The sequence below is a fragment of the Dama dama genome, chromosome 17 (genome assembly GCF_033118175.1).
Source record: "Dama dama isolate Ldn47 chromosome 17, ASM3311817v1, whole genome shotgun sequence".
NCBI classification, from domain to species: Eukaryota; Metazoa; Chordata; class Mammalia; order Artiodactyla; family Cervidae; genus Dama; species Dama dama.
This window is the reverse complement of record NC_083697.1, coordinates 47,449,831-47,474,487: the sequence shown is the minus strand read 5'-3', so window position 1 is coordinate 47,474,487 and position 24,657 is coordinate 47,449,831. Positions and strand designations below refer to the sequence as shown.

General features: G+C 37.8%; 1 protein-coding gene across 1 annotated transcript in view; it reads left to right on the top strand.

Annotated features, from left to right (window-relative positions):
* The window catches only part of ADGRA3 (adhesion G protein-coupled receptor A3), a 126,110-nt gene that overhangs the window by 51,823 nt on the left and 49,630 nt on the right, over positions 1-24,657 (top strand). Inside the window, exons 5-10 of the mRNA XM_061164469.1 lie at positions 4,512-4,583; positions 7,387-7,547; positions 9,188-9,401; positions 13,889-14,053; positions 17,036-17,237; positions 18,489-18,644. Coding sequence (XP_061020452.1) covers positions 4,512-4,583; positions 7,387-7,547; positions 9,188-9,401; positions 13,889-14,053; positions 17,036-17,237; positions 18,489-18,644 — 970 coding nt within the window. The remainder of the gene's footprint in view (positions 1-4,511; positions 4,584-7,386; positions 7,548-9,187; positions 9,402-13,888; positions 14,054-17,035; positions 17,238-18,488; positions 18,645-24,657) is intronic.

Genomic DNA, 24,657 nt, shown 5'->3' with positions numbered 1-24,657 from the left:
TTTTGCCTCCTGCCTTAAAATCCAATGTTTTTGTAAATTTTAAAGCCTGAATTGTCTCTTACATTTTTACCAATTCTCTGATACCTGTTGTGAGAATTTACAGGACGTAGAAGATAATGGACATATATCCAGGTGAATCATTAAAGCATAGAAATAATACTACCAAGTTTCCTGCTTTGTGGTTGATTGAGATAATTTTGTAGTCCATGTAATAGTAGATGATAGCCCTCTTAAATGCAACAGTATGGCACATATAGAACCATACCTGACATATCCTTTAAATACTGTTCTAAGAAAAACTAAGGCTTCCCGCGTGGTTCATTGGGTAAAGAATCTGCCTGCAATTCAGGAGACCCAGGAGACATGGGTTCAATCCCTGAGTCGGGAAGATCCCCTGAAGAAGAAAAAGGCAACCCACTCCGGTATCCTTGCCTGGAAATGTCCATGGACAGAGGAGCCCGGTGGGCTACAGTCCATGGGTCGCAGAGTTGGACAAGACTGAGCGACTGAACTGAACTGAAGAAAAATTAGCAGTACTAAACATAAACACTTAAGAAAAATTAGCAGTTGCAGTAGCTTCTTAACATTCAGGAGTGCACTGCAGCGGAGTTGCTCGTGATCATTTGGGGGGACATAGTTCTCGAGCATTGGATCAGGAGCCTTTGGATGGGTGTTCTGTGTGGGCCGCAAAGCTTCCTGGGCTCTCTCAGCCAGGTTGTGTGTTGCTTGTAAAGGCTGATAGCATTTGGTATTTCACATATGGAGAATAGCATCTTCATTCTAGCAAGTGGAAAAGAGAGTCTGATTAGTTAAGGGACAGGCAGTACATTTTTAGGTTAAGAGTCAGAGAAGCTCTGTGTTACTATTTCCCACCCTATAGAGTAAATGTGCAAAAGAAGTCCGTCTAGAGTAGATGACTGTTCTAGCTCTTTCCTCTGCTACCTCTTCCGCTCAACTCTGTGGGTTACCCTGGAACTTTGGACCCTCAGACTGACTTGGCCTCTTAGCCAGGGAGTCTGGAGACTTTGGCAGAAGGCCTGTGGTGTTCCCGCCCAGACCTCTCATTGTGCTGAAACAAGTCTGGGCTTTGGTGATTTAGTGTAAAAATTGAAAAATGACTTTGTAAAAATACGTCAGAGTGTTCAGTGGACTTGGGTGTGGTAGGTAAATTGATTGAATCTGTGTATTGATCTCTGCCTTTATTGATGGAGAACTTCTGGGAAGTGAAGCCATCCTCCCAGAGGTTCCCACTCTAACCCTGGGAATAACTGGCAGAAAAAAGATGGAACTAATAATGGACTTTGGTGAAGTCTGTATCCTTCACTTAGGAAGTTAGCTTGCAGAGTAGTTGTTAGGAGATCAAAAAAAAAAAAAAAATCAAAACTTTCCTTATGAATTTTGATCAATTTAAAACCTGTGTTTTCCCCCTAAGAATTATACCTTTAATATTTTTCTGTCAGTTGAGTTATATTTATAAGAACTTCCTTTCTATAATTTAAAAATTATTGATGTTGTTAAGTAATAAAACCATATAGAAAGGTATGCAGGAAAAGTTAAATATCCCCTTCATCTCTTCAAACACACCCCTCTGAGATAGCATATACTGTCCAGTGTATATATTCTGATTTTTCTATTGCCACTGCAAATGTATAGGCATCCACACAGGGCTTTAAAAATGTGCTCTACTCTGGACTTCCCTGGTGACCCAGTGGTTAAGACTTCACCTTCCAGTTCAGGGGGAATGGGTTCGATCCCTGGTTGGGAAGCTAAGATCCCACATGCCTTGTGACCAAAACCCAAAGCATAAAAGAGAAGCAGTATTGTAACAAATTCTGTAAAGACTTTAAAAATGATCTACATCAAAGAAAATCTTTAAAAAGTGTGTTCTACTTGACAATTTACTATAAAAAAATTTACCAAGGTACCATTATCTTTTTAGGAGAATATTTTTTTAGTAGAATGCCACCATCCTTTTCGGAGAATGTTTTTGTTCATGCCTCTGACTGGCTAACAGAGTACTCCACAGTATAGAGCAGTACGCTGTGCTTAGTCGCGCAGTTGCGCCCGGCTCTTTGCGACCCCGTGGACTGTAGCCCTCCAGGCTCCTCTGTCCATGGGGATTCTCTAAGGCAAGAATGCTGGAGTGGGTTGCCACGCCCTCCTCTGCGGGATCTTCCCAACTCAGATTGAACCCAGGTCTCCCACACTACAGGCGGATTCTTTACTGTCTGAGCCATGAGGTAAAGAACAGTATGATTTAGTCAATTACTCCTGGGTGAAAGGAGGTACCGTTTGATTCATTACCTCCTCCTTTAACAAGTCTGCCCTGGTAAACACGCCTGTATATACACAGATGCTGCATCATATCCATTTAACTCACAGGAATGCAAATATCTATTTAACAAAAAGTAAATGAAAAGTGAGAGAGTAAGAAATAGCATGAGTGGGAGTGGGTGGGTAGTTCACCTCTCACTCCATCCAGTGAGCTGTATTAGGACACGAGAGAGTGACTTTGCTGTGAATATTGTCATTCTCAATTCCATGATGCTTTTTTTGGTGTAAGTATCTCAGAGTTGGAATGTGATTTTAATGTTTAAAAGTATGTGTGAATTTTTATGGTCATCAGCCAATTACTTCACTTGGTGTCTAGCCAAACAGTAGTTTGTTCCAACACCGGAGGAAAAATTGGTTTGTGTTGGGATTTACTGGGCGGATGGCATGTCTTTCTCCAATGTGATTCCTTCCTCAGTGATTTCCAAGGAAAAACAAATTAATATACCTAATAATTACCATAAAGTTACCTCGCAATTAGAATCTAATGGTTCCTGTAAGCTACAGTCGTTTTGTTTATACTTAAATCCTATACTTGTAGTATATATTTTTATTTCCAATTACTACAGACTCTTTCAGACATCTAAAAAAAAATTACAGATAATTGTACAAGGAATCTCCCTGTACCCATCAGTCAGTTTCAGCACTTAGCAACTCATAGCCTATCTTGTTTTAGTTCCACATCACATCTATCTTCCCACCTACATTATTTACAGTAAACCCTGGTAATCTTATAATTTCACATAGGGTACCTTGATAAAAGTACAGTTGTTCATTTTAATTACATCCAGGTTACTTTCTTAAAATGTTATGATTTGTACTCCGTCAGCCATAATACCCTTTTCATAACCATATTCAGTATTCACTCTGATAGGCCAAAAAAGAAAAAGGCATTGCTTTCATGATTCTTTTAATGTGCAAGTATTCTTTTTATTTTTTAAGTTCCTTGGCAATTCTTTTATGAAGGTCAAAATTATTTTACCCAGCCTCTTTTCTATTTAAAAAAAAAATCCTAAGATACATGTAAAATGAATTCAGTAGTGTTTTTACTGAATGAAGTCCATTATATACTACTTTTGAGGGACTGGTGTTTGTGCAGTGTTTAGTCTTCCCATCCAGAAATATGTCGTTGCAGGTGTCATGGAAACAGCTGACCTCTTCCCCCTTCAAATTTCTTCCCTCTCCCCACTGGGGAATCCTTCCACCCAGTTGTCACTTTCTTCCACACTTAAAGGATTTAACTCAGCCTCTGGAGGAGAGGCAGGCCTCCTTGCGGGTCGCAGGACTTCTTCCTTGAGAATTCTAGGTCCAAACTATAACATTATTGATACTATAGCAGGCACTGAACAGATCTTGTGGTGGTTGGGTCATGCTGCTGTTTTCCTGGAGTTGGTAGCACCTCCTAAAGCTGGGGTCCATATTCTGAATAGCCAGCCACTGCAATTGAGCACTTACTGTATACCCTGGATTGCTACCGGCTGCCAGAGGTACCCAAGTAAGTAAGACACACAAGTCCTTTCTGTCCTGGAGCTTATGAAAGTCGAGCATGGAAGAAATCACAAAAAATGATTTGTTCGAACTACTCATATAGTAGCATAAGGTGTTCTACAATTTATAGCAAACTCTGCAAGCGTTTATGTACTTATTAAAGCCACGATACATGGGGAAACCAGAGAGGTTAAGTAATCTGCTCAAGGGCAACACTGAATTCTATCCCAAGTCTTTGATTAAACCCTGGCCCCATTTCACTCTTCCAATATATTTTAGTGGGTGACTGTCAGCTGCTGCTGGTTGTTCGTATCATCCTTTTCTTCGTTTTTTAATTTTTGTTTCCTTAAATGAAACTGAGTGAACTCCTGAAGAGCAGTTCTAGTTGCAATGAGAGCATGATTAAAAATCAGGTTCAGGAAGGTAACTTGGAGGTTCTACGTGTTATTTAACAGAAAAATCCTTATCCAGCAGTAGTTTTAAGTAGTGTTATGTATTGCTTTATATAAGGTTAATTTTCTTCTTCAACTTTGGAGAAAATATTTATTAGATATTTCTTTCTATGAGGTTTAAAACAACTTTCATAACTTCTTAATAACAGTATTTAATGATAGGATGTTTTAGGAATTGTAATATAAAATGATATATAATTGTTCGCCTTTCTTACAGTGAAGTTATTTCCTTTTTTCCAGAAACCTTTCAGGGAACTTGTTTTCTTCATTATCTCAAGGAACTTTTGATTATCTTGGCTCATTACGATCTTTGTAAGTAAGAATTTTTTCTTCCTATTTTTGTAAATGTATCTTAGTGTCTGAAAATTAAAAACAGTTATTATACGGCTTAAGAGACTTCATGGGAAAATCTTGTGATTTTGCAGTAATTAGAATCTCACTTGAGAGTTGGCATTCACATTGAAAAACATACCATAAACCTTTATAATATGTGTCAGGAAAAAAAAATAATAATGTGTGTCAGGCTAGAGCAACCATTTTCTTCTTAGAATACTCTTATCTCTCTAATTTATATTTAAATAGGTTGGTAATTTTTTTCTTTGTGTTTCCAAATTAGAGAATATTTTGTTTACGTAATTAAATCCCCAAAGTATAAAATAAGCCAACCTTCTTATGAAGAGTTTATAGTTAAGACTTATGTTATGCTTTGAGAGCTTTCCTGGTGGCTTACGCGGTAAAGAGTCTGCCTGCAATGCAGGCGACCTGGGTTCGATCCCTGGGTCGGGAAGATCTCCTGGAGAAGGAAATGGCAACCTGCCTCTAGTATTCTTGCCTGGAGAATCCCATGGACAGAAGAGCCTGGAGAGTCTCAGTCCATGGGGTCACAAGGAGTCAGGCACCACTGAGCAACTAACACTTCATTCATGTTATGCTTTAGAGATTAATTCTGTCCCGTGACTCCATCCCCAAACTGAATTCACAACTTATTACTGATATTTTTGGTCATGCTTACATAGAATGCTTGCTTTATGAAGTCAGTGTATGGTCATATTTACACAATTCTCTGTGGCTTTAAAATTGGCTGAGTTTTTTTTTTTACACCCAAAACCAGTTTTGTTAAGTGAGAGATTAGATTGTCTAGGAGTTAGTTTTGAAGCTTACTGTATTTTCAGATAGACCTTAATATGTCTCAAAGCATAACTTTCACTGATTCCTATTGGAATTACAGTTAAATACAATGGTTTTTCAAATTTTTATTGCATTTGACATACAGGCTTGAGTCTCTTTTTCCAGTGAAAGATGTCTTCTCTGCCAGATGCCTGTTTGATGTATGCTCACTTCTTATCTTTCCTCCCTTCCCCGCCCCTTTCTTTTTCCTTTCCCTGCCTTCCTCTTCATCTTTAGTTTTGTAAATTTATCATTTCAGTCTCATTTAGCATCTTTCATTGGAATAAAGCCAATAGGTTAGGTGCTCAAGGGGCTTCTCACCATCATGGCAGACATATGTATGTACTTCTAGAATCCCTGCGTCAAACTTTTTTTTTCTTTTTTTAAATTTAAATTTAATTTTATTTTTAATACCCAAAGTATTTTTTTTTATTGAGGTATACCTGATTAACAGTGTTGTGATAGCCTCAGGTGAACAGTGAAGGGACTCAGCCATACGTATACACGCGTCCATTCTCCCCAAACTCACCTCCCATCCAGGCTGGCACATAACATTGAGCAGACTTCCATATGCTCTACAATAGGTCTTTGTTGGTTATCCATTTAAAATATAGCAGTATGTACATAACTTTCCCAAAGTCCTTAACTATTCCTTCCTCCCAGCAACCGTGAGTTCTGTTTTCTAAGTCTATAAGTCTCTTTGTGTTTTGAAAGTAAATTCATTTGTATCATTTCTTTTTAGATTTCACAGTAAGGGATGTCATGCGATATTTCTCTTTCTCTGAAATAGATAATATATTTTTTTGACAGATAATATTTTCACATGCTTAAAAACTTGCAGTCATTTTTCAGATCAAAGTAAAAGCCACTAACTTGGCACAGTGAACAAGGCTTTGGATCATCTCGTTCCCTGATCTCAAGTCCAGTCAAGTCCCCCTCTTCCATAGTAATCCTCCAAGATGCCAGGCAGACATGCTTCTCCTGCCTCAAGGCCTTTGCAGTTATGGGGCCCTTTGCCTGAAAAACTCTTCCACCAAGTATCACCCATGGTTCTGGGACTTCCCTGGTGGTCCAGTGGCTAAGAGTCTGTGTTCGCATTGCATGGGGCCTGGTTTCAATCCCTAGTCAGAGAATTGGATCCCACATGCCGCAACTAAGAGTTGTGGCTCCTGCACCCTGCATCAAACTCTTACCTGGTCTTTTTGCTACTATTAACATTCTTACCCAGAAAACTGCTTTTTAGTGAAAACATCTCCTTTTAGTGGGCTTATGTCAGCCATTTCTGTGAAGTTTAGGAGATAAAGACTGCAAAAATGGTCTGACTTTTGAAACTCTAGATAGCAGAAATGTAGGAAGTATTTTCATGCAAAAGTTGAGCAAAATTGTCAGTGTTTATAAAAGATAAACTCACCAGAAGGTGGTTCTTAGGAATTAGAAGTTAGTCATTGTAGTCAGACAAACAGAAGGTGACCATGCGAAGCAGTCATATGTTGCTTTATGCTGTCAGAATTAGCAGAGTTTGCAGACATTTAAGCCAAGAACATGGCGGTGATGCTGGAAGAAAGGGGGAAAGCTGCAGTTCCCAGTAATAGTGCCACAGACTTGGTGACAAATCCATAGAAGTTTGATAGACAAAAGGAACGTGGATGTGATATTCCAGTACCCTGGGCTTCAGAAATGTGTTTCATAGACGAAGAATCGATTTTGTTCACATACCATCTTTGATTGAAAGCAGAGTCAGTCCAGGATCAGGTGGGAAGGGATCTTGGGGTCAGACATTCGACATCCTCTCACTGGGAAGGAAACCACAGCCAGTTGATGGTACTGTATGTGCTCTAGGGGAGATTGAGCAGCTGTGTGCTTCCACACAAAGACTGAGCCAACGTAAAGCAGAAGTGCAGTTTAATTCACTTGCCATCCTGTCTAAATTGCATTTTGTGTGCCGCAGAGAATTTCAGACTGAGTATCTGCTGTGTGATTGTAACATACTGTGGATGCACCGCTGGGTAAAGGAGAGAAACATCACGGTGCGGGACACGCGGTGTGTTTATCCCAAGTCTCTGCAGGCCCAGCCGGTCACAGGTGTGAAGCAGGAGTTGTTGACATGTGGTAAGGAAGAAAAACTGAGAAAGGGTCAACTGTGTTTTACTTGCTGCCATGTGCTTCCTGACAAACTTCAGAATTCTTTTTATACATTGGAACTGAGTTAGCCATAAGTCTTCATGAATTTGATAATATTTAGTTTTTGTCAACAGTTAAGTCAGTTGGATGAAAAAATGTTTTTTTCAATTGTTATTTAAAGTTCTTAGGTTCTGAACAGCTTTCTTAATGAAATTCAATTTCAGTAAATAATATAGATCTTCGTACTTTCTAATAACAAATCAGTGATTTGTTGATAGTACTAAAATCTCAGGATGCAATCATGCATTTTATTGATAGGGTATGAATTGATACAGCCTTTTTGAAGGGTGGCTTGGCAGTATATATCACTATTCTTAAGGAGTTGATATAACTTGATAAAGCTAATTCTGCATGTAGGGCTTAATTCTTCAGAAATCATCAGCTTGTATGTAAATCTTCAGATTTTGTATATGAACATATCTTAAATTCTGAAAAATAGGGCATTGGCTTACTTATGACAGTCCATTCAATGAAAAAGCGTAAAGCTGTTAAATCATGATTTTCAAGAACATCTAAAGACTTGAGGGAAATAATACATTTACCATGTGTTTAATGAAAAACAAAACCCAGAAAAAACAAGAAACAGTCCTTAAAATGATAGAGGGAGCTTCTAGTTTTGTCTCTGTGCTTGGAAATAAACAACCCTATCAGTTTTTTCCTTTATTGTCATCATTATTATTGTTGTTTCACATGTGAAGTGTGCTCATGGAATTAAAGTTTTATGAAAAGAAATAATGTGTACACATATGAAATCACCTTGGTGTATACTTTAAATATCTTATAATTTTGTCAATTATACCTCCATAAAGCTGGGGGGAAAAAATGAAAAAACTAAAAGAAAAAAAACAACACACTTACATTCTTATCGCTCATAGGTAGCAAAGATACTTTGGTGTACATAACAGTTTTCTACCTTTTTATTATGTTTTATCCAAAATACCATACTCTTGTTATTTTGTATTGTTTTTAAACTTGAAATAATGTAAACTTATTTCCTCATCATATTGATATGAAAGATGTATACCAATTCATTTATATATATATATATATGTAGCCATAACTTTTATTTTTTCATTATAGGGATATAGCCACAATAATTTCCTTATTACTGCATATATAGGTTGTTAATTTCTCACTCCATAAACATGAACAAGATGAATTTCCTTACGTACATCTTTACGTATTAGCTATTTAGGATAGCTTGCTACTAAAAGTAGAATTATTGTGTTAGAGACTGAATATTTTAAAGGCTTTTAGTGAGCCATGATATTTGTGTACGTTTTTGCATATGTAGTTTAAGATTTTCCCTTTTATTTTTCTTATTGGAAAGAAATATATCAGCTTTGTAAAAGTGACGTGAAATGGTTTAATTTTAATTTTAGTTAATGGTGTTTCCATCTTGGATCCTCTTAATTCAGCAACATCTTTGTTGATGGTAAAACTAGAATGCTGGTTATTGAGGAATATGTTTTTCCATTTTTAAGATTTCAGTTAGAACTTCTATGATTTTAAGTTCTGTAGTGTGAATATAGGATTTGTTCGCCGAGTCTTTATTCCACTGTCTCCAGATCCCCCCCTTGAATTACCATCTTTCTACATGACTCCGTCTCATCGTCAAGTTGTATTTGAAGGAGACAGCCTTCCTTTCCAGTGCATGGCGTCATATATCGATCAAGACATGCAAGTGTTATGGTATCAGGATGGGCGGATAGTCGAAACTGATGAATCGCAAGGTATCTTTGTTGAAAAGAACATGATTCACAACTGCTCATTGATTGCAAGGTAAACTTTTTTAGATGAGGAATTGTCTCTGTAGATTTTATTTATCATCTCAGGAATTGTAATGTTTAGTTGGAATTTAATATTTTACCTTTTTGCGTTTAAAAGGCAAATGTCTGACATTTCTTTTTCTGATTGTTATTTATTTTCAAAAGTTAAATAGGCATCTTTTCCATCTAGTTTTGGAGGGGAAAAAAGCATAAGGTAGAAGGGAAACACTTTATAAGTTGGAGACATTTTGTTTATAAAGTTTTAAGAGGAAAAAATGTAAACTTTTTTTTTTAACCAAACTTAATTTCCAATAATTTCCTGCTGCTTTTAATAAGCTCGGAATTTCACTTTTAGGAATCAGCTAATTTTTACTGTCTTATGATTGATGTTGCATTTTAAGATACTGCCTTTTTTCATCCTGTTAGTATAAAACAGTATACCACTTGTTAACCTCATGTTTGGTGCAAGTGCCACAATAGTTAGTTCGAATGAAGTTAAAGTACAAAAAACAGGATAAAAATAAATATGTTATCACTCATTGTATTTTATTTTGGTGATATGTTAATCTGCAGGCATTGAATTTTCTTTTTCCTTCTTTCTGCCTCTGTCTCTGATTATCTCTCCAAGCCTTTTCTGTGTTTCTTTCTTTCCTTTTTATCAATTTGATGAAATTACACCTCAACTTGAATATTTAAGGATAAAGCTATAATTTCTCAACTTTCTACTGAGGCACTTTATGTAGTATTACCAAAGTACCATGAAAAAACAACCAAAAAACTAATAGTTCTCTGAGTTCAGAGTCAGGTCTGGGAATTTTGAGGTTTGAATATTGTATTTCATAATTTCTCTTTCTCTTCTGAGATTTTCTTAGAAGCATATTTTGATTTATGTCTTTGAACTTTTATAGTAGAAACCCTTAAATCCTTGCCTCTTATTTTAGTATCTGGGTCACATGGGGGTCATCACCCTGCTTATTTTTTATGAATATGGTTTATATTTTCTACTTTAAAAAGTATTATTTATATGTCTGGTAATGTGGGATTATATCCTAGATATTGTGAGTGATTTGCTGTGGAGAAGCTGACAAAGTACACCTTATGGGACAAATCTAGCCTGTGAATTACCTTTCAAATGGTTACACAGATACCTTCAGTATTACTTCTTGGTCAGCAAAACCTGAAGTATTTACTTTGTGGCCTTCAAAGAAAACGTTTGCTGAACCCTGACTCTGAATTCTTTTGTATTCTTCTCAGAGACCGCTGATTTTGTTTCATTGAGCAATTAACTTTCGGTTAAGCTCAAACTCCTAGATCTGGCTTTTGTATGGTAGGCAGCCACTGAAATCTGGGTGGTGTTTGCCCTGTCTGCATGTAGGTCAGGGATCAGTTAAAAACTGGGTAAATTGTATATGCACAAGTTTGGGCTTTTAGCCAGGCTCCTTTCACCTCTGTCCTTTGATTTTTCAACCACTCAGATTTTGGGTTTCTATTTGAATAATGCCTGCCCTTGGGCAAAAGTCATTAAGAACAATTTCCTGGTTACTCCCCAGTGCCAGTCTCTTCTTCCTAAAGTCAGTTCCTTTTTGGCTTCTGCTGGCTTTGGATCACTCGCCATGTGTTCACATAGTTGCCGTACTGTAGTTTGTCTCCAGCTTATAGCTGTTAATTGTAGGGAGTGTGGTTTGATAGGAACCAAGAAAGGAATGGCAGTCCACGCCAGTATTGTTGCCTGGAGAATTCTGGGACAGAGGAGCCTGGAAGGCTGCAGTCCATGGGGTCGCAAAGAGTCGGACATGACTGAGCAACTTCGTTTTCACTTTCACAACAGTAAAGCTTTAAAAATGTAATAGAACTCTCGTCTGAATAAAAGCTTTAATTTATTTTTTAAAATTTTACTGTAGTTAATTTATAGTGCTGTGTTAATTTCTGCTATAGAGCAAAGTGCCTCAGTTATATATATATATGAATATACTTTTTCAGATGCTTTTCCATTATGGTTCATCACAGGATATTGAATATCATTCCAAGAGCTTCAATCTAGGCTTCTTAAATTTTGTAACAAGTAACTAGATTTACTTTATAAATTCATTTCTGTAAGTCATGTTTAACTTAATCTAAATTCCTTTAGCATTAAAAAAGAATTAATTCAAAGGGTAGTAACTTCGCATAACATTTTTTTGTTGGTAGTAATACTTACCAAAGTGAAAGTCTTTCATATGAAGACTGGGAAGTCCTTTACCCGGAGTTAGCTCCAGAATAATAGAAAGTTGTAGGAGAAGGAAATATGTGGTTCTTGGATTGGTTAACTTCATAGATCTCTCGATTCTTCATTGGTCTTTGCATGTCCTTGGGCCTTCATTAGTGAGAACTGGAGTTTGTATTTTTACTGCTCACTGAAACTGAAGCTACCCCTTGTCCTTAAATTTCCTAACGTGTTGTGTTGAGGATTCTTGAAAAGTTTATTCTGCTAATTGGTTTTAGACATTGAAGGTATTGCTGAAAGTTATCTTTAAATAAAATTGGGATCATTTTCCCCAGAGGGTGTGCTGACATGCTCTGGGATACTGCGGTGAGTGTACAGAGGTGCTGTGGGGTATTTTGAGTGTTTGAGCATAGTGATAACTGGACATTTGGGGACATCTCACAGCTACCAGCTCCAGGCAGTTAGGGTGCTGACGTTACATCATGCTGCATCCCTTTGGTTTGTGTCATCTTAGATACTGGTATTTTGACAGTTACTGTGGTGCAAAGCAAGTACTGTATAAAAATCATTTTGGAACAAGAAATGGAGATATCATTGTCTGATCTGTATCTGATTAATTTTGGAGTGCTCAGTAAGCACACACAGCCCGTTAGGAAGCAGTTGTGATTATGTAAGAATAAAATATTTATTTTAAATTGATTTTTTTTTCTAATGGCTACTAAGGTATTAGGACATATATACACAGTTTTAGGATTTCGGATAGTCATTGCAATCACCGTAGGTGTTTCTTTTAGGCTAGAGGCACTGTGAAAGTTACTCTAGTTATGAAGGTACCATGAACTGAGAAAATATGGGGACTTCTGGTTTAGAGAATGCTTTTTATTGCCCAGAATTTTTATATACTTTTTCTTGGTTCAGTAGAGTCATATAAAGTAGAATTCTAGTTGACAGAGTTTTGGTTATTTAAATTTAATGTCAAACTCTTCTGTGTCATTTTACCTTGAATATATTTATTTCAGTGTGTTAATTTGTTTAACTTAGTAAAGATGATAAACATTTTATTTGGTTCAGAATCACAGTCCCTCAAAGTCTTTATTAGAGCATTTGTTGTTGTGTAAGCCATTAATGATTTAAGAAGCTACAAAAATGTGTATTAACTTCAAGACATTCTTTAGTGAGTTAATTAAAATGATACATGCTTTATGTGTAATGATTTATCTGTATCTACATAAAAGCAAAGTATAGTAGATCATGTTGGGTGGAATAAAGGTTAATTGAAGATTCTGCCATTTGCTCTTAATTAATAGGTTTTATATTAGAGAATTATGATGTCATCTTGAAAGTTGAATTTTCTGACAGCTGTTCAGAAATATAGCTGTTATTATAAGTTGAAGTGTACTTTTAAATGAAAAGATACTTTTTTAAAAGCCTTAATTGGTAATTTATTAAATCTTTTTAGAGACTTGATAGCTTTTTGCCCCTTTTCCATATTTTATTTTAAATATTAATTACACATTTTATATTATTCTACTTCATGCTTGAATATTTTCCTTAGAATCTGAAAAGGTAGATGTAACTTGGAAACTTCTCCATTAGTTTTTTTAATTGTTATGTTTTATCTTTTTTCTTCTTTTTTTAATTGCAGTGTAGTTGATTTACAATGTTGTGTTAGTTTCAGGTGTACAACAAGGTGATTCACTTATACCTCTGTGTATATATATATTTTCCAGATTCTTTTCCCTTATAGGTTATTACAAACTATTGAGTAAACTATTGCTATACACTAGGTCCTTGTTGGTTACCTGTTTCATGTATAGTAGTAGGTATATGTTAATCCCAAACTCAATTTATCCCTCTTCCCTCCTTTCCCTTTGAGAACCAAAAGTTTGTTTTCTATGTCTGTGGGTCTGTTTCTGTTTTTATCCCTCATATGTGAGATCTAAAGGAAAAGATATGAACGAACTTGGGCACAAAGCGGAAAGCACACGGCCTCTCCGTTAGTCTTGCTGAAGGCAGTGCCGTGATGCCTCTGTTTGGCGCTCGGTTTCCCTCCGTGGCGTGGCCCGCTCTGCCTTTTTTAGAGTCTCGGTGCCACTGCCCTCCATTCATTCTTACGTTACAGCTCTTGACTTGGCTGAAGCACTTAAACGGAGGGATCATTTTTTTAATTCATTTTTATCTAGCAAGCACTTAGCCTCCAGTGCACATTCATGTTTGCTAAATGCATGATCGAAGAGCACGTTGTCTCCCTTCTTGCCTAACCATATTTTCTCTCTTTAAACTCTTTCTTCATGCAGTGCCCTAACCATTTCTAATATTCAGGCTGGATCAACTGGAAATTGGGGCTGCCACGTCCAGACCAAACGTGGGAACAATACAAGAACCGTGGATATTGTGGTCTTAGAGAGCTCTGCGCAGTACTGTCCTCCTGAGAGGGTGGTGAACAATAAAGGGGATTTCAGGTCAGTGACTTGGAGAGTGCTGAAAGGGGCTGATTTGCCCCAACTCTTTTTATTCTCAAAGGCATAGATGTATGTAATTGGTCTCCTGTCATCAGTAAGAATTTGAGAAATGTATTCACATGTATATCCTTATATATCTAAGGACTACTCTTTAAAATGGTGATTTCAGAATCATTTATGGAGACTAAAAGTAAAAACAGGTGCCTGAACTTTATCTCAGATCTATTGATTGATGAGTCTCTGAAGGTTGAGCCAGAAGTGTTTATTTTTATTTTGTACTTTTGTTGTAGTAGTTAAGAACCACTATTTTAGGAAACATTTTGGAAATTCCACTCAAATAGTGTGAAATTCAGACAGATTAACAGCATTTCCTGTTTCTAAGGGGCTTTTTTTTGGATGGCCTTTGGAGGGTTTTGTTGTGTTAATTCAGTTTTAACTGCAGACAGTTGGTAGACATTGTACTTAGCAGAAACACACACCCAATTTCCCTCCCCTGTTTGGTTCTTCTAGCAATTAAACAAGGGGACTTTGAGAAATGAAAGCTGTTGGGTGGCCTGAAAGCTGGGAAGCCACTGGTGCTGGACTATGTTAGGATAAGCAGACTGAGTTAAATGCTGTGTTTTTGTTTTTGTTTTTGTAGTAGAAAGTTTAGAATTTGTGAGCGGTAACAATTTTACTTTAGACTCCCCTTACTTTCAAAGTTGCTTTAAAACATTATGTTTAAACTTATTATATATATATAAAATGCTTTATGTTCAGAATTTTAATAATCAGTTTATAGTTAATATAAATGAAGAGAAATATGTAGCTCTTTAAAGCAGCATAGAGATTTTTGAATACACAGTTTACACTGTCTGTGATTGGTATCACTGCTGCCTTGTGGCTGTAAGTCTGATTTTTAAGGATAAGAAAAAAACTCTTTGTTGTTATTCTTTCAAGTCCAAGGTGAAGAAACAATAACAACTTTAGCTCAGCTAGTTCTTCATTGATTTTTTTTAAAAACTGCCTTTTGACATTCCTTTCTCCTCCCCCATTTAAAATTTTTCTGGATATGAGTGTGTGGAAATCACAATTTATTGTTGCTAACAGGTAAGTCTTTTATGTGGATTAACTGTTAACTTGTAATACTTATACAGTATACTTTGAAGTGAAATAGATACTGTTATGCCCGATCCGAATCCCTGAGCGGGAAGAGAGAAGGCTTCCAAGACAATGCAACTCGCAAAAAAAGGGAAGTTTATTGCTGACTCGAGTCAGGGCTCCTGCTGCGTGTCCAACACAGTGGTAGGGGGTCAGAGAGCACTGAGCCCGACCTGTTACCCAATTTATAAGGTGTGCATAAGCAGTTGGTAGCTGGCTTAAGCGGATTGGTTACATGTTTGCAAAGTAATCTTATTGGCTCAAACCTTCGCGAGCTTTTTAGCTTTCCCCTGATAGGTTCCCTTTTCCTTACTGGGCGCATATTGATTGGCTGGCTCCAGGTGGCCTGATAATCATGTCACCCTGGAAAACCGGGCCTACTCCTAATCTAGGCTACCAGTCATGGCGCAGCCTCACAATACCATTTGTTAATTTTGTTACATTCAATGCCTTTATTAAATAATCATAGTATATTTTCTATTTATGCTGTATTATCTGTCTTTACTCGTAGTTTGGAGTGTTTTCATTTTTAAAAATAGAAGAAGGATTTGTTTAACTGATTAATGAATTATTTATCTTTTGACACTCCTTAAGATATAATACAGTTAGAACTTCCACTGCATTAATAAGATTTAGTTTAGCATTGCTTAATCTATTTATAAAGTTTTTGATAATGCATTCCATTTTGGTGTGGCTGATATTATAATTTAGAAGTTCATATGTTGTAAGTCATCTGTAGCTTTTATTAAATACATTATTTTCCTTCCCAGTTTTGGAGAAATAGAGCTCAAATAGCAAAGATTTCTCCCAGTCCAGTTAGTGCTGATTTCACGCCAGCAGGTTGGTGTAGTCACTTGCCCAGTACCTATGCAATTTATCTGGGCTTCAGTCAGATAAATTCGGTTGTATATGTTATTGGATGTTTTTAAGACCACCCCCAAGTGCAAAAGTTTGTTGAAAGGACTCACAGGACTCAGCATGCAGCTGTGGTCACAGCTCAGATGTAATGATGTAGTAATATACCTAGCCGGATAATAAGGGAAAAGACACAGATGGATTCTGGGGCGATCAGTGTGGAAGTTCTTGATTATCTCTGCCTCCCAGGAGGCTCATGCAGAGCTTACCCCTCCTCCAGCCTTGAAAAGGCAGCAACCTCTGTATAGTGTTTCTGCCCAGGGAAGCCCATTCGAGTCTCAGCATCCAAAACTCCTGTTGGGAAATGTTCGTAAAGGCAACCTCTGTCTATCTCATTCCAAAATTTCAGACCCCCAGGATGAAAGCAGGTGCTCAGCGCACACCATATGGCTTCCCCAGACTGTCTAGGTAAAATGAATCACGCTTACCAGTTAACTGTGAACACAAAAAGCCCCAACTTCCTGGGTGCCACCGAAGGGCCAGCATTGCCGGCAGGCCTCTTTAAGGATGGCAGTCCTTTCTGCAAGTATACTAATTCTCTGTGAAAGGCCAAATTCTATTCATATTGGAAAAGATTCTGACCTTATATACCTAATGGTTATATAAGCCAATGATACAGTAACAGTAAGTAAAGAAACAAGACCATTTGGTGCACCATTATTCTTTTCTGCTTGATAAGGTACAATTTCCGTGTTTATATTTGGAATATTTTAGGAAAATATTCTGTTATGGCATTAAAAAATTTATTCAGCGGATAGCTTACAATGGTTTTAGTTCATTTTAACTTTTTTTGTTTTTGTCTTTTTTATTAGAGGAGTTTTGTTTCTCCTTGATTTTCCTCTGAGTCTGCGTGGCGTGTCCTGATCCTTGGTTTCCCCCGCTGTTACTTGTCTCAGTGTAGGTTCTCTTGTGTCTTCGTCTCCCTAGGTGGCCCAGAACGCTGGCGGGCATCACCGCGTATCTGCAGTGTACTCGGAACGCCCACGGCAGTGGGATCTACCCTGGGAACGCCCAGGACGAGAGAAAGGCCTGGCGCAGATGTGATCGAGGGGGCTTTTGGGCGGATGATGATTACTCCCGCTGCCAGTATGCGAACGATGTCACTAGAGTTCTCTATATGTTTAATCAGGTAACTGGAAAGTCTTCAGGTCTGCTGAGGTTGCTAATAAGACGTGGTGCTCACACCAAATACATACTTTTTTTTTTTTTTTTTACTACTAGTGTAGCGTAAGGATTTGGTGTCTGTACTTTCCTGGACTGTGCCTTCGGGATCAGACCTGTTCTTCTCAACCAGTATCCAAGGCCCTCTCTGCCATTACTCTTCCTTTCCAGGCATGGCCTGGCTTTATGCCTTTACTTGAATGCCTTGTCATCTGTATCCCCAAACAGAATCCCAACCATTCTTCAAGAGCACCCGGGAGGCCCCCTCTTCAGTTCCTTTTACAATCTCTTTGTCACAAGAGATCCCTGTTATGCTGTCCGTTTAGCATGCCTTGTCTCATCTCTGCTTCTCTGTCTTTTTTTAAACCTTAGCCGATTATAAGCACCTGGCAGGTGGTTTCTTTTACACATTTTCTGATGCTTCTTTGCACCTGATCTACACTTTTTTGTAATGATTGGTGCTGGGTTGTGTTTAAGTCAATAATAAACAAATGTAAAACATCACAGGTCGTGCATGGCAGTACAGATAAGTACTAAGTAAGTGGTTCGTACTCCCAAGTGGCAGGAGTTCCAGGGGAAATACTGATCCCTCCTGACTGGAATACTTGGGAAAGGTGTTACTAGGCAATTGGAATTGAATATATATAGGATTTAGATAGATAGAGATGAAGATATGGTGCAGGCCGCGTCCCTGATTTTTCTTTTTCTTTTTAAACGTTTAACTTTGTTTATTTTTGTCTTTTGGCTGTGCTGTAGCATGTGAGATCTTAGTTCCCTGACCAGGAATCAAACCCACATCCCCTGCACTAGAAGCACAGTCTTAATCACTGGACCACCAGGGAGGTCCCTCCCTGATGTGTTTCTATGTATTGTTTTATTTCATTCTAAGTTAAAAAATGAAAATTCCTTCAGTTAGTTTCCAATAAAATTTGTCTTCTCAGTTTTGGAAAAAGCATTTTAGGAAGGTCATAGTGAATCAGTGATAAAGACTTTTGAAATTGCCATGTTTTGAAATGCAAAGGTAAAATGCAATGTGGGAGACCTGGGTTCGATCCCTGGGTTGGGAAGATCCCCTGGAGAAGGGAAAGGCTACCCACTCCAGTATTCTGGCCTGGAGAATTCCATGGACTATACAGTCCATGGTGTCACAAAGAGTCAGACACGACTGAGCGACTTTCACTTCACTTGCTAAGTACTTCTTTTTGCCTTTTTAATACAGATGCCCCTCAATCTTACCAACGCTGTGGCTACAGCCCGACAATTATTAGCTTACACTGTGGAAGCAGCCAACTTTTCGGACAAGATGGATGTTATATTTGTGGCTGAAATGATAGAGAAATTTGGAAGATTTACCAAAGAGGAAAAATCAAAAGAGGTATTTTCTGGTTCAGATTTGTAGCAGATAGTATGTCAGCAAATGGTTGTGTGATAGAGCTGACTCTATTTTTAAAGCTTATTTATGTTTCCTGTATTTGAACTAAATATACCTTTTAATTTCCAAAATTGTCATTGAGAAACCTATGCTCCCATCTGTCATGCAGACTTGTTGGGAGAAATAGAGGTGGATTGTTATTTCTTGGAAATAAGGTACCAGGGTAGGGCAGAACCAGCCCATGAGAAGGCAGCTTTTTCTGCATCCATGGTATGTGTGAGTCAGGCTGCATCTCTCAGGCTGCCTGGGATTTCCCTTCTCCCCACTGGTGTCTTTTCGTCCTTCTTTGTTTTTTTTTAAATCACCACTTAAATTTATTGGTTGAAGAAATCTTTGTATGCTTAACAATTTACAATAAGTAGAATCTTTTTTGTTCTTTTATTTATTTTTTAAATTTAATTTTAAATTAGAGAAAATGTAAGACTATTTTAGCACCTTTAAAACAAAATTCCAAATGATTAAGATACACGAGGCATGAAAATTTATAGTGACTTTAAAAACGGGCCATGTTAAAGCTATGAATTCCTGTCCACATGATACCCTTTAGGCGAAGACATTGACAACTACTGTTTGCAGCATGAGTGAGCAGCAAATAATGTTTTGAATAAGTTTTTAGCTGCAGATTAACATATTCTTAAACTTTATTTCCAGCCAGGTGAGAGCTTTATATAAACTGTTTCTCTTGTGATGGAATCACATAAAAATGAATTTTAGAGCTAGAATAAACCTAGATTAGGTCATACACTGAAGCCTAAAGAAAATTAAATAATTTACCTAAGGTTTTAGAGCTAAATTGTGCAGGGCTGAAAACAACCCAAGAACTTTGGCTGTCTAATCCAGCAGTTTTCAACTGTATTACATTTACTTTCTAGAAGAGCTTTGCTCTGTCATGGTATTCCAAAAGTACTGTGGGGAAAACACTTGACTAAACAAAGTCTTAATATATTTCTTTATGTGGGGCATCTCAGATTCATCAATGTGCTAAAAGATGATATTGGTTTGGCCAAAAAGTTCATTCAGCTTTTCACGCACAGTGGTATGGAAAAACCCAAACAAACTTTTTGGCCAACCCAATAATATCCCTTGTTTCTCTACATAATTAAACCAAGGGAATTTTTCGCATGTGGTATCTATTAATACCTTGCATTTTGGTGATAAGTTTTGAAATTGCGGCTCTAATACATTAGGCACTTTACTTGATGTAGTATAGCTGATAAAGAATATAGTGACATGTTTATAAATGGCATTCAGGACACCAGACCACTTAATGATGACATGGCATTTCACAGTTGTTATCTGAACTTCGGACCTTAATTTCCTAATGAATTGTTCCCTTGCTTGATTGTGTCCTTGGGCCATAGCCCGCTTCCCATGATTAATTTTTCTGGTGCTGGGAGGAGCCGTGTGAATCCTGGCCCTGTGGTAATCCTGCTTTCCCTTGTTGAGTATAATCACATGTTGCCACCCACATGATTAGAAGTCATTCATGGAGGCGGATGTTTCAGGTCACTAGAGTAATTGGAATGGCATTTGGAATTTGGACATAGGGAAAGGTCCTGCCATCCTGTGATAGACTGACGTTTATCCCCTTGCCGCCCTGTTCTGCTGTGAAGGACTTCTGTACACCTCCCAGCTCGGGAGCAGCAGTGTGATGCCCTGAGGTGTTCATTTCATTGTGTTGCTGCTGTGAGGGAAGAATGGTCTGGATCTTTGTTGCTTTGTCATATTCTTAGGGGGAAGCATCTTGTTGAGGATTGGAAGTGGACCTGGTTTGTGAGTTACTAATCATGGACCCTTTATTTTTAAAATGAGACATGATGCTTGCCCTGTTTAACTTGCAGAGTGTACGCAAGTGAGAAAATATAGGTGAAACTATTTTTATCATTGCAAAGCTAGGATATACTTTTTATAGGGTTAGAAAATTAGCATTCTTTTTTGTGCGTGTGAGGAATTTTCATTTATTTATTTATTTTAATTGAAGTTGAGTTGATGTGCAATACTGTATGTTACAGATGAACAACATGCAGGTGCGGTTCAGTCACTCAGTCGTGTCTGACTCTTTGCAGCCCCACGGACTGCAGCGCGCCAGGCTTCCCTGTCCATCACCAGCTCCTGGAGCTTGCTGACTCATGTACATCAAGTCAGTTATGCCATCCAAACATCTCATTCTCTCTTGTCCCCTTCTCTTGCCTTCAGTCTTTCCCAGCATCAGGGTCTTTTCCAATGAGTCAGTTCTTCGCATCAGGTGGCCAACATATTAGAGCTTCAACTTCAACATCAATCCTTCCAATGAATATTCAGGACCGATTTCCTTTAGGATTGACTGGTTTGATCTTGCAGTTCAAGGGACTCAAAGTCCTCTCCAACACCACAGTTCAAAAGCATCAATTCTTTGGCACTCAGTTTTCTTTATGGTCCAACTCTCACATCCATACATGACTACTGGAAAAACCATAGCTCTGACTGTACGGACATTTGTTGTATATATACAACACAGCCATTCACAATTTCTTTTTTTTAAAAAAAAAAAGACATTTTTATTTATTTGGCTGCATAGAGTCTTAGTTGTGGCATGTGGGATCTAGTTCCCTGACCAGGGATCGAACCCAGCCCCCCTGTATCAGGAAAGCAGAGTCTTAGCCACTGGACCACCAGGGAATTCCCACAATTTCTTTTTTTTTTAATTTATTTATTTTAATTGGAGGATAATTACTTTACAATATGGTGATGGTTTTTGCCATATATCAACATAAATCGGCCATAGGCTTACATGTGTCCCCTATGAAAAGTAATATTCTTATGGTCTCAGAAGCTGAGAGAGAAGTCCTTTAAAAAAAAATCACCAGACTGCTTTAGTTACTTATCTAAAAACTTAATTTGAAGGAGATTGTTGTCACTTTCACTGGCTGACATAGAAGGTGAAATTTTAACTATCTTTGGAAACAAATGATGGCAACCTATTAAGTATAAATAGAAAAACAGAAAATTATTCAGGATTGAACAATTGAGATATAAATGTAATATTACCTTTGATGCAGTGACAGACATTTGATTCTTTGGAAGCTTAAAATTGCAGGCCAAAGCTTTCCCTGTTTATTGCTATGTTAAGAAGAAATCATAAGGCTTAAGGGCTCCATTTTAAGTTAATTAACACTGCATAAAATTATGCTAAGGTATCTTAAAATGCATATAGCATAATTGGACAATTAAATTGATTTTTTGTATTATATCCAAAAAGTTGTTGTGCTGTGGAGTTTTTCATAAACAACCTGTGATTGAGTCTAGCCAACACAAGCTGGTACTCTTGTTGTCTTAGCATGGGTGCTGAAAACTATCAAACTGCCAGATCTAAATGAGGTATTTACCGGGTCTTTTAAAAAGAGCTGAAGGTTATCTGTCAGATAGTGTGTGTTCCATATTTACTGTAGTGATTTCTCTTATGAAAACAAACATATATCCGTTTTAAAAGATGAGAACATTTATGAAGATTAGAGTTAGTTATGTGTTATAGTTTTCTTACTGTGCTCCAGTTTTAAATTTGTAAGGCATGCACCTCAGATTTTTATGTACAGAATTTTTAAAATTTAAAGTTCTTTCATTTTTTCATTTTAAGGTATAATCACGTCTGTACTGGTGAGTTTTTTATTTTCAATATTTTTAATGTTTTTTTCCCTTGATCTTACTTGTTAGACTTCCTGATATTGTTAACATTTTCAAAGACCCAGCCTCGGCTTTTTGATCCTTCTGAGAACATGGTTTCTCAAACTTGCATGGGGCCCATGAATGGCACCAGGTACCAGATGCGGGAAGCCTGAGGCTTCACATTTCCACTAAATTCCAGGTGATACTGGGCAATGTCTTTGGCACAGGCTTTGAGCACCACTGTGAAGTGAAGTGAAGTGAAAGTTGCTCAGTCGTGGTGTCCAACTCTTTGCAACCCCATGGACTGTAGTCCATGGAATTCTCCAGGCCAGAATACTGGAGTGGGTAGCCTTTCCCTTCTCCAGGGGATCTTCCCAACCCAGGGATCGAATCCAGGTCTCCCACATTGAGGGCCGCTATAGTATATTTCTTTTCTATCCTTACCTCTTTTTAAAAAAAATGTTCTGTTTGGGTTTAACTTTTTAAGAACTTTTCAGACACTTTTTTTAAATTAGAAAATTCCTAACGTGTAGGAGAAGGAATATTATTATTAACACTTTTGTTTTACCTTTCACTGAGTTTCAATAGTTCTCAGTATTTACCAGTCTTGCTTCATCTCTCCTGTCCACTCATTTTATGTTTTCTGTCCCTCCTTCCTTCTCTCTTCCCCTCTCCCCGCTTCTCTGTGTGTGTCTCTGTCTTATTCTGTGTTTTTCTGTCTTTCAATGCTGGAACATTTAAGAGCACATTTTAGGTGTCATATTTCATCCATAATTTTTTTTAAATTGTAAGCAACTTTAAAATAGAACCATGATATGGTTATTATATCACCCAAATGAACTCTAAGTCCTTAATATTATAAAATATCTAATCCGTGTTCAGTTTTCCTTGATTATTGTTTTAAACGTGGACCTTGTGTCTGGTTTCCTTATGAAATTCATTCATATAATTTTCTAGTTGGTTTTGTGGGATTTTCTAGACAGACGGTTTTGACTGTAGACAGTAGATAACAGTTGGCTTGTCTGTTCCTGTATAAAATACATCCTGTTTTTCTGGTTATACATTGGTGGGGACCTCCAGAACTCTGCTGATTCGTGTTGGTGACGAGTGGCCTTCATGAGAGTGGTATGATGTGTCATTACTAAGTGTGATTCTTATGTGCTTCTGCTAGGTGCTGGGGGTCTATATCAGGCTTAGGGGGAAGTAGTTCTCACATTGGAAGTAGTTCTCAGCTTGAGGTTTCTCAGACTACAGAACTCTGTTCTCAGTCCTGTGTGAAGGTCGACTTGTGTTGACAGATTGACAGGGAAGAGATTTTTTTACCTCCTACCTTGTGCCAAAGTCAAGATGAGCAAGTTTCAAGTTTCCTTGCTGTTCCCTTCCCTCCAGGAGGCTAGTTTAATGCTGGTTGGCCCTGAGGGTGTCCCCTTTGGCTTATCGGCTTTATGCTGTGGTTTTTTCCTGTTAGCCTGTGTTGGCAGGGACTGGGTCTTGCATGGAAGTCAAAGCATCATCTGTGGTCAGCTGAGCTCAACCTCAGAGCTCTTCAGATTCCTGTTGTTTTGCTGTTGGTCTCTTGTGGAGCCTTTGTTTTCTGAATGGTCAATGGTGCATTTAAAAGGTAACTTTTTTTTCCTTTACCATTTTTCACTTTTGTCAGGAGAATTGTCCATAGTACTTAGTCCTCCATACTTCCAGAAAGGGAGATGCATGTCCATTTTTGTCTTTGGAAAAAACAAGATCTGCTTCCAGTGGGAGAGTTGGAGGGATCGTAGAAATTAAGCCTTTCCGTTTGTTGTGAAGGTATGGCTGAGGGCGTTGCGCATTTCACTTGGTATCTCTTTAATAGTGTTCTTCACGTGTTCTAAGAATTTTCTTTATGAAAGTGACTGTCTACTTGGAGGAAATATTCTCCTTTTCGTTAGTAATTGAACAGTTGTCTTCACTGCCTTGACTAGAAACATGTCAAGAATCAGTTTTTCCCCAGTCCCATTAACTCTGCCATTGATGTGTATTTTAACTCATTTGAGACTTGTATTAAGCCTGTATTTCCCAGCAGGACTTCCCTGGTGGCTCAGACAGTCAAGAATCTGCCTATAGTGTAGGAGACTGTGATTCTATCCCTGGGTCACGAAGATCCCGTAGAGGAAGGAAATGGCAACCCACTCCAGTATTCTTGCCTAGAGAATTCCGTGGACAGAGGAGCCTGGCAGGTTGACGTGACTGAGTGACTAACACACTTTCTCACTCTCTATGTATGTTTTAATTTAAAAAGAATTATCTTATAAACTTTGCTAGGCTACTTCAGATACTT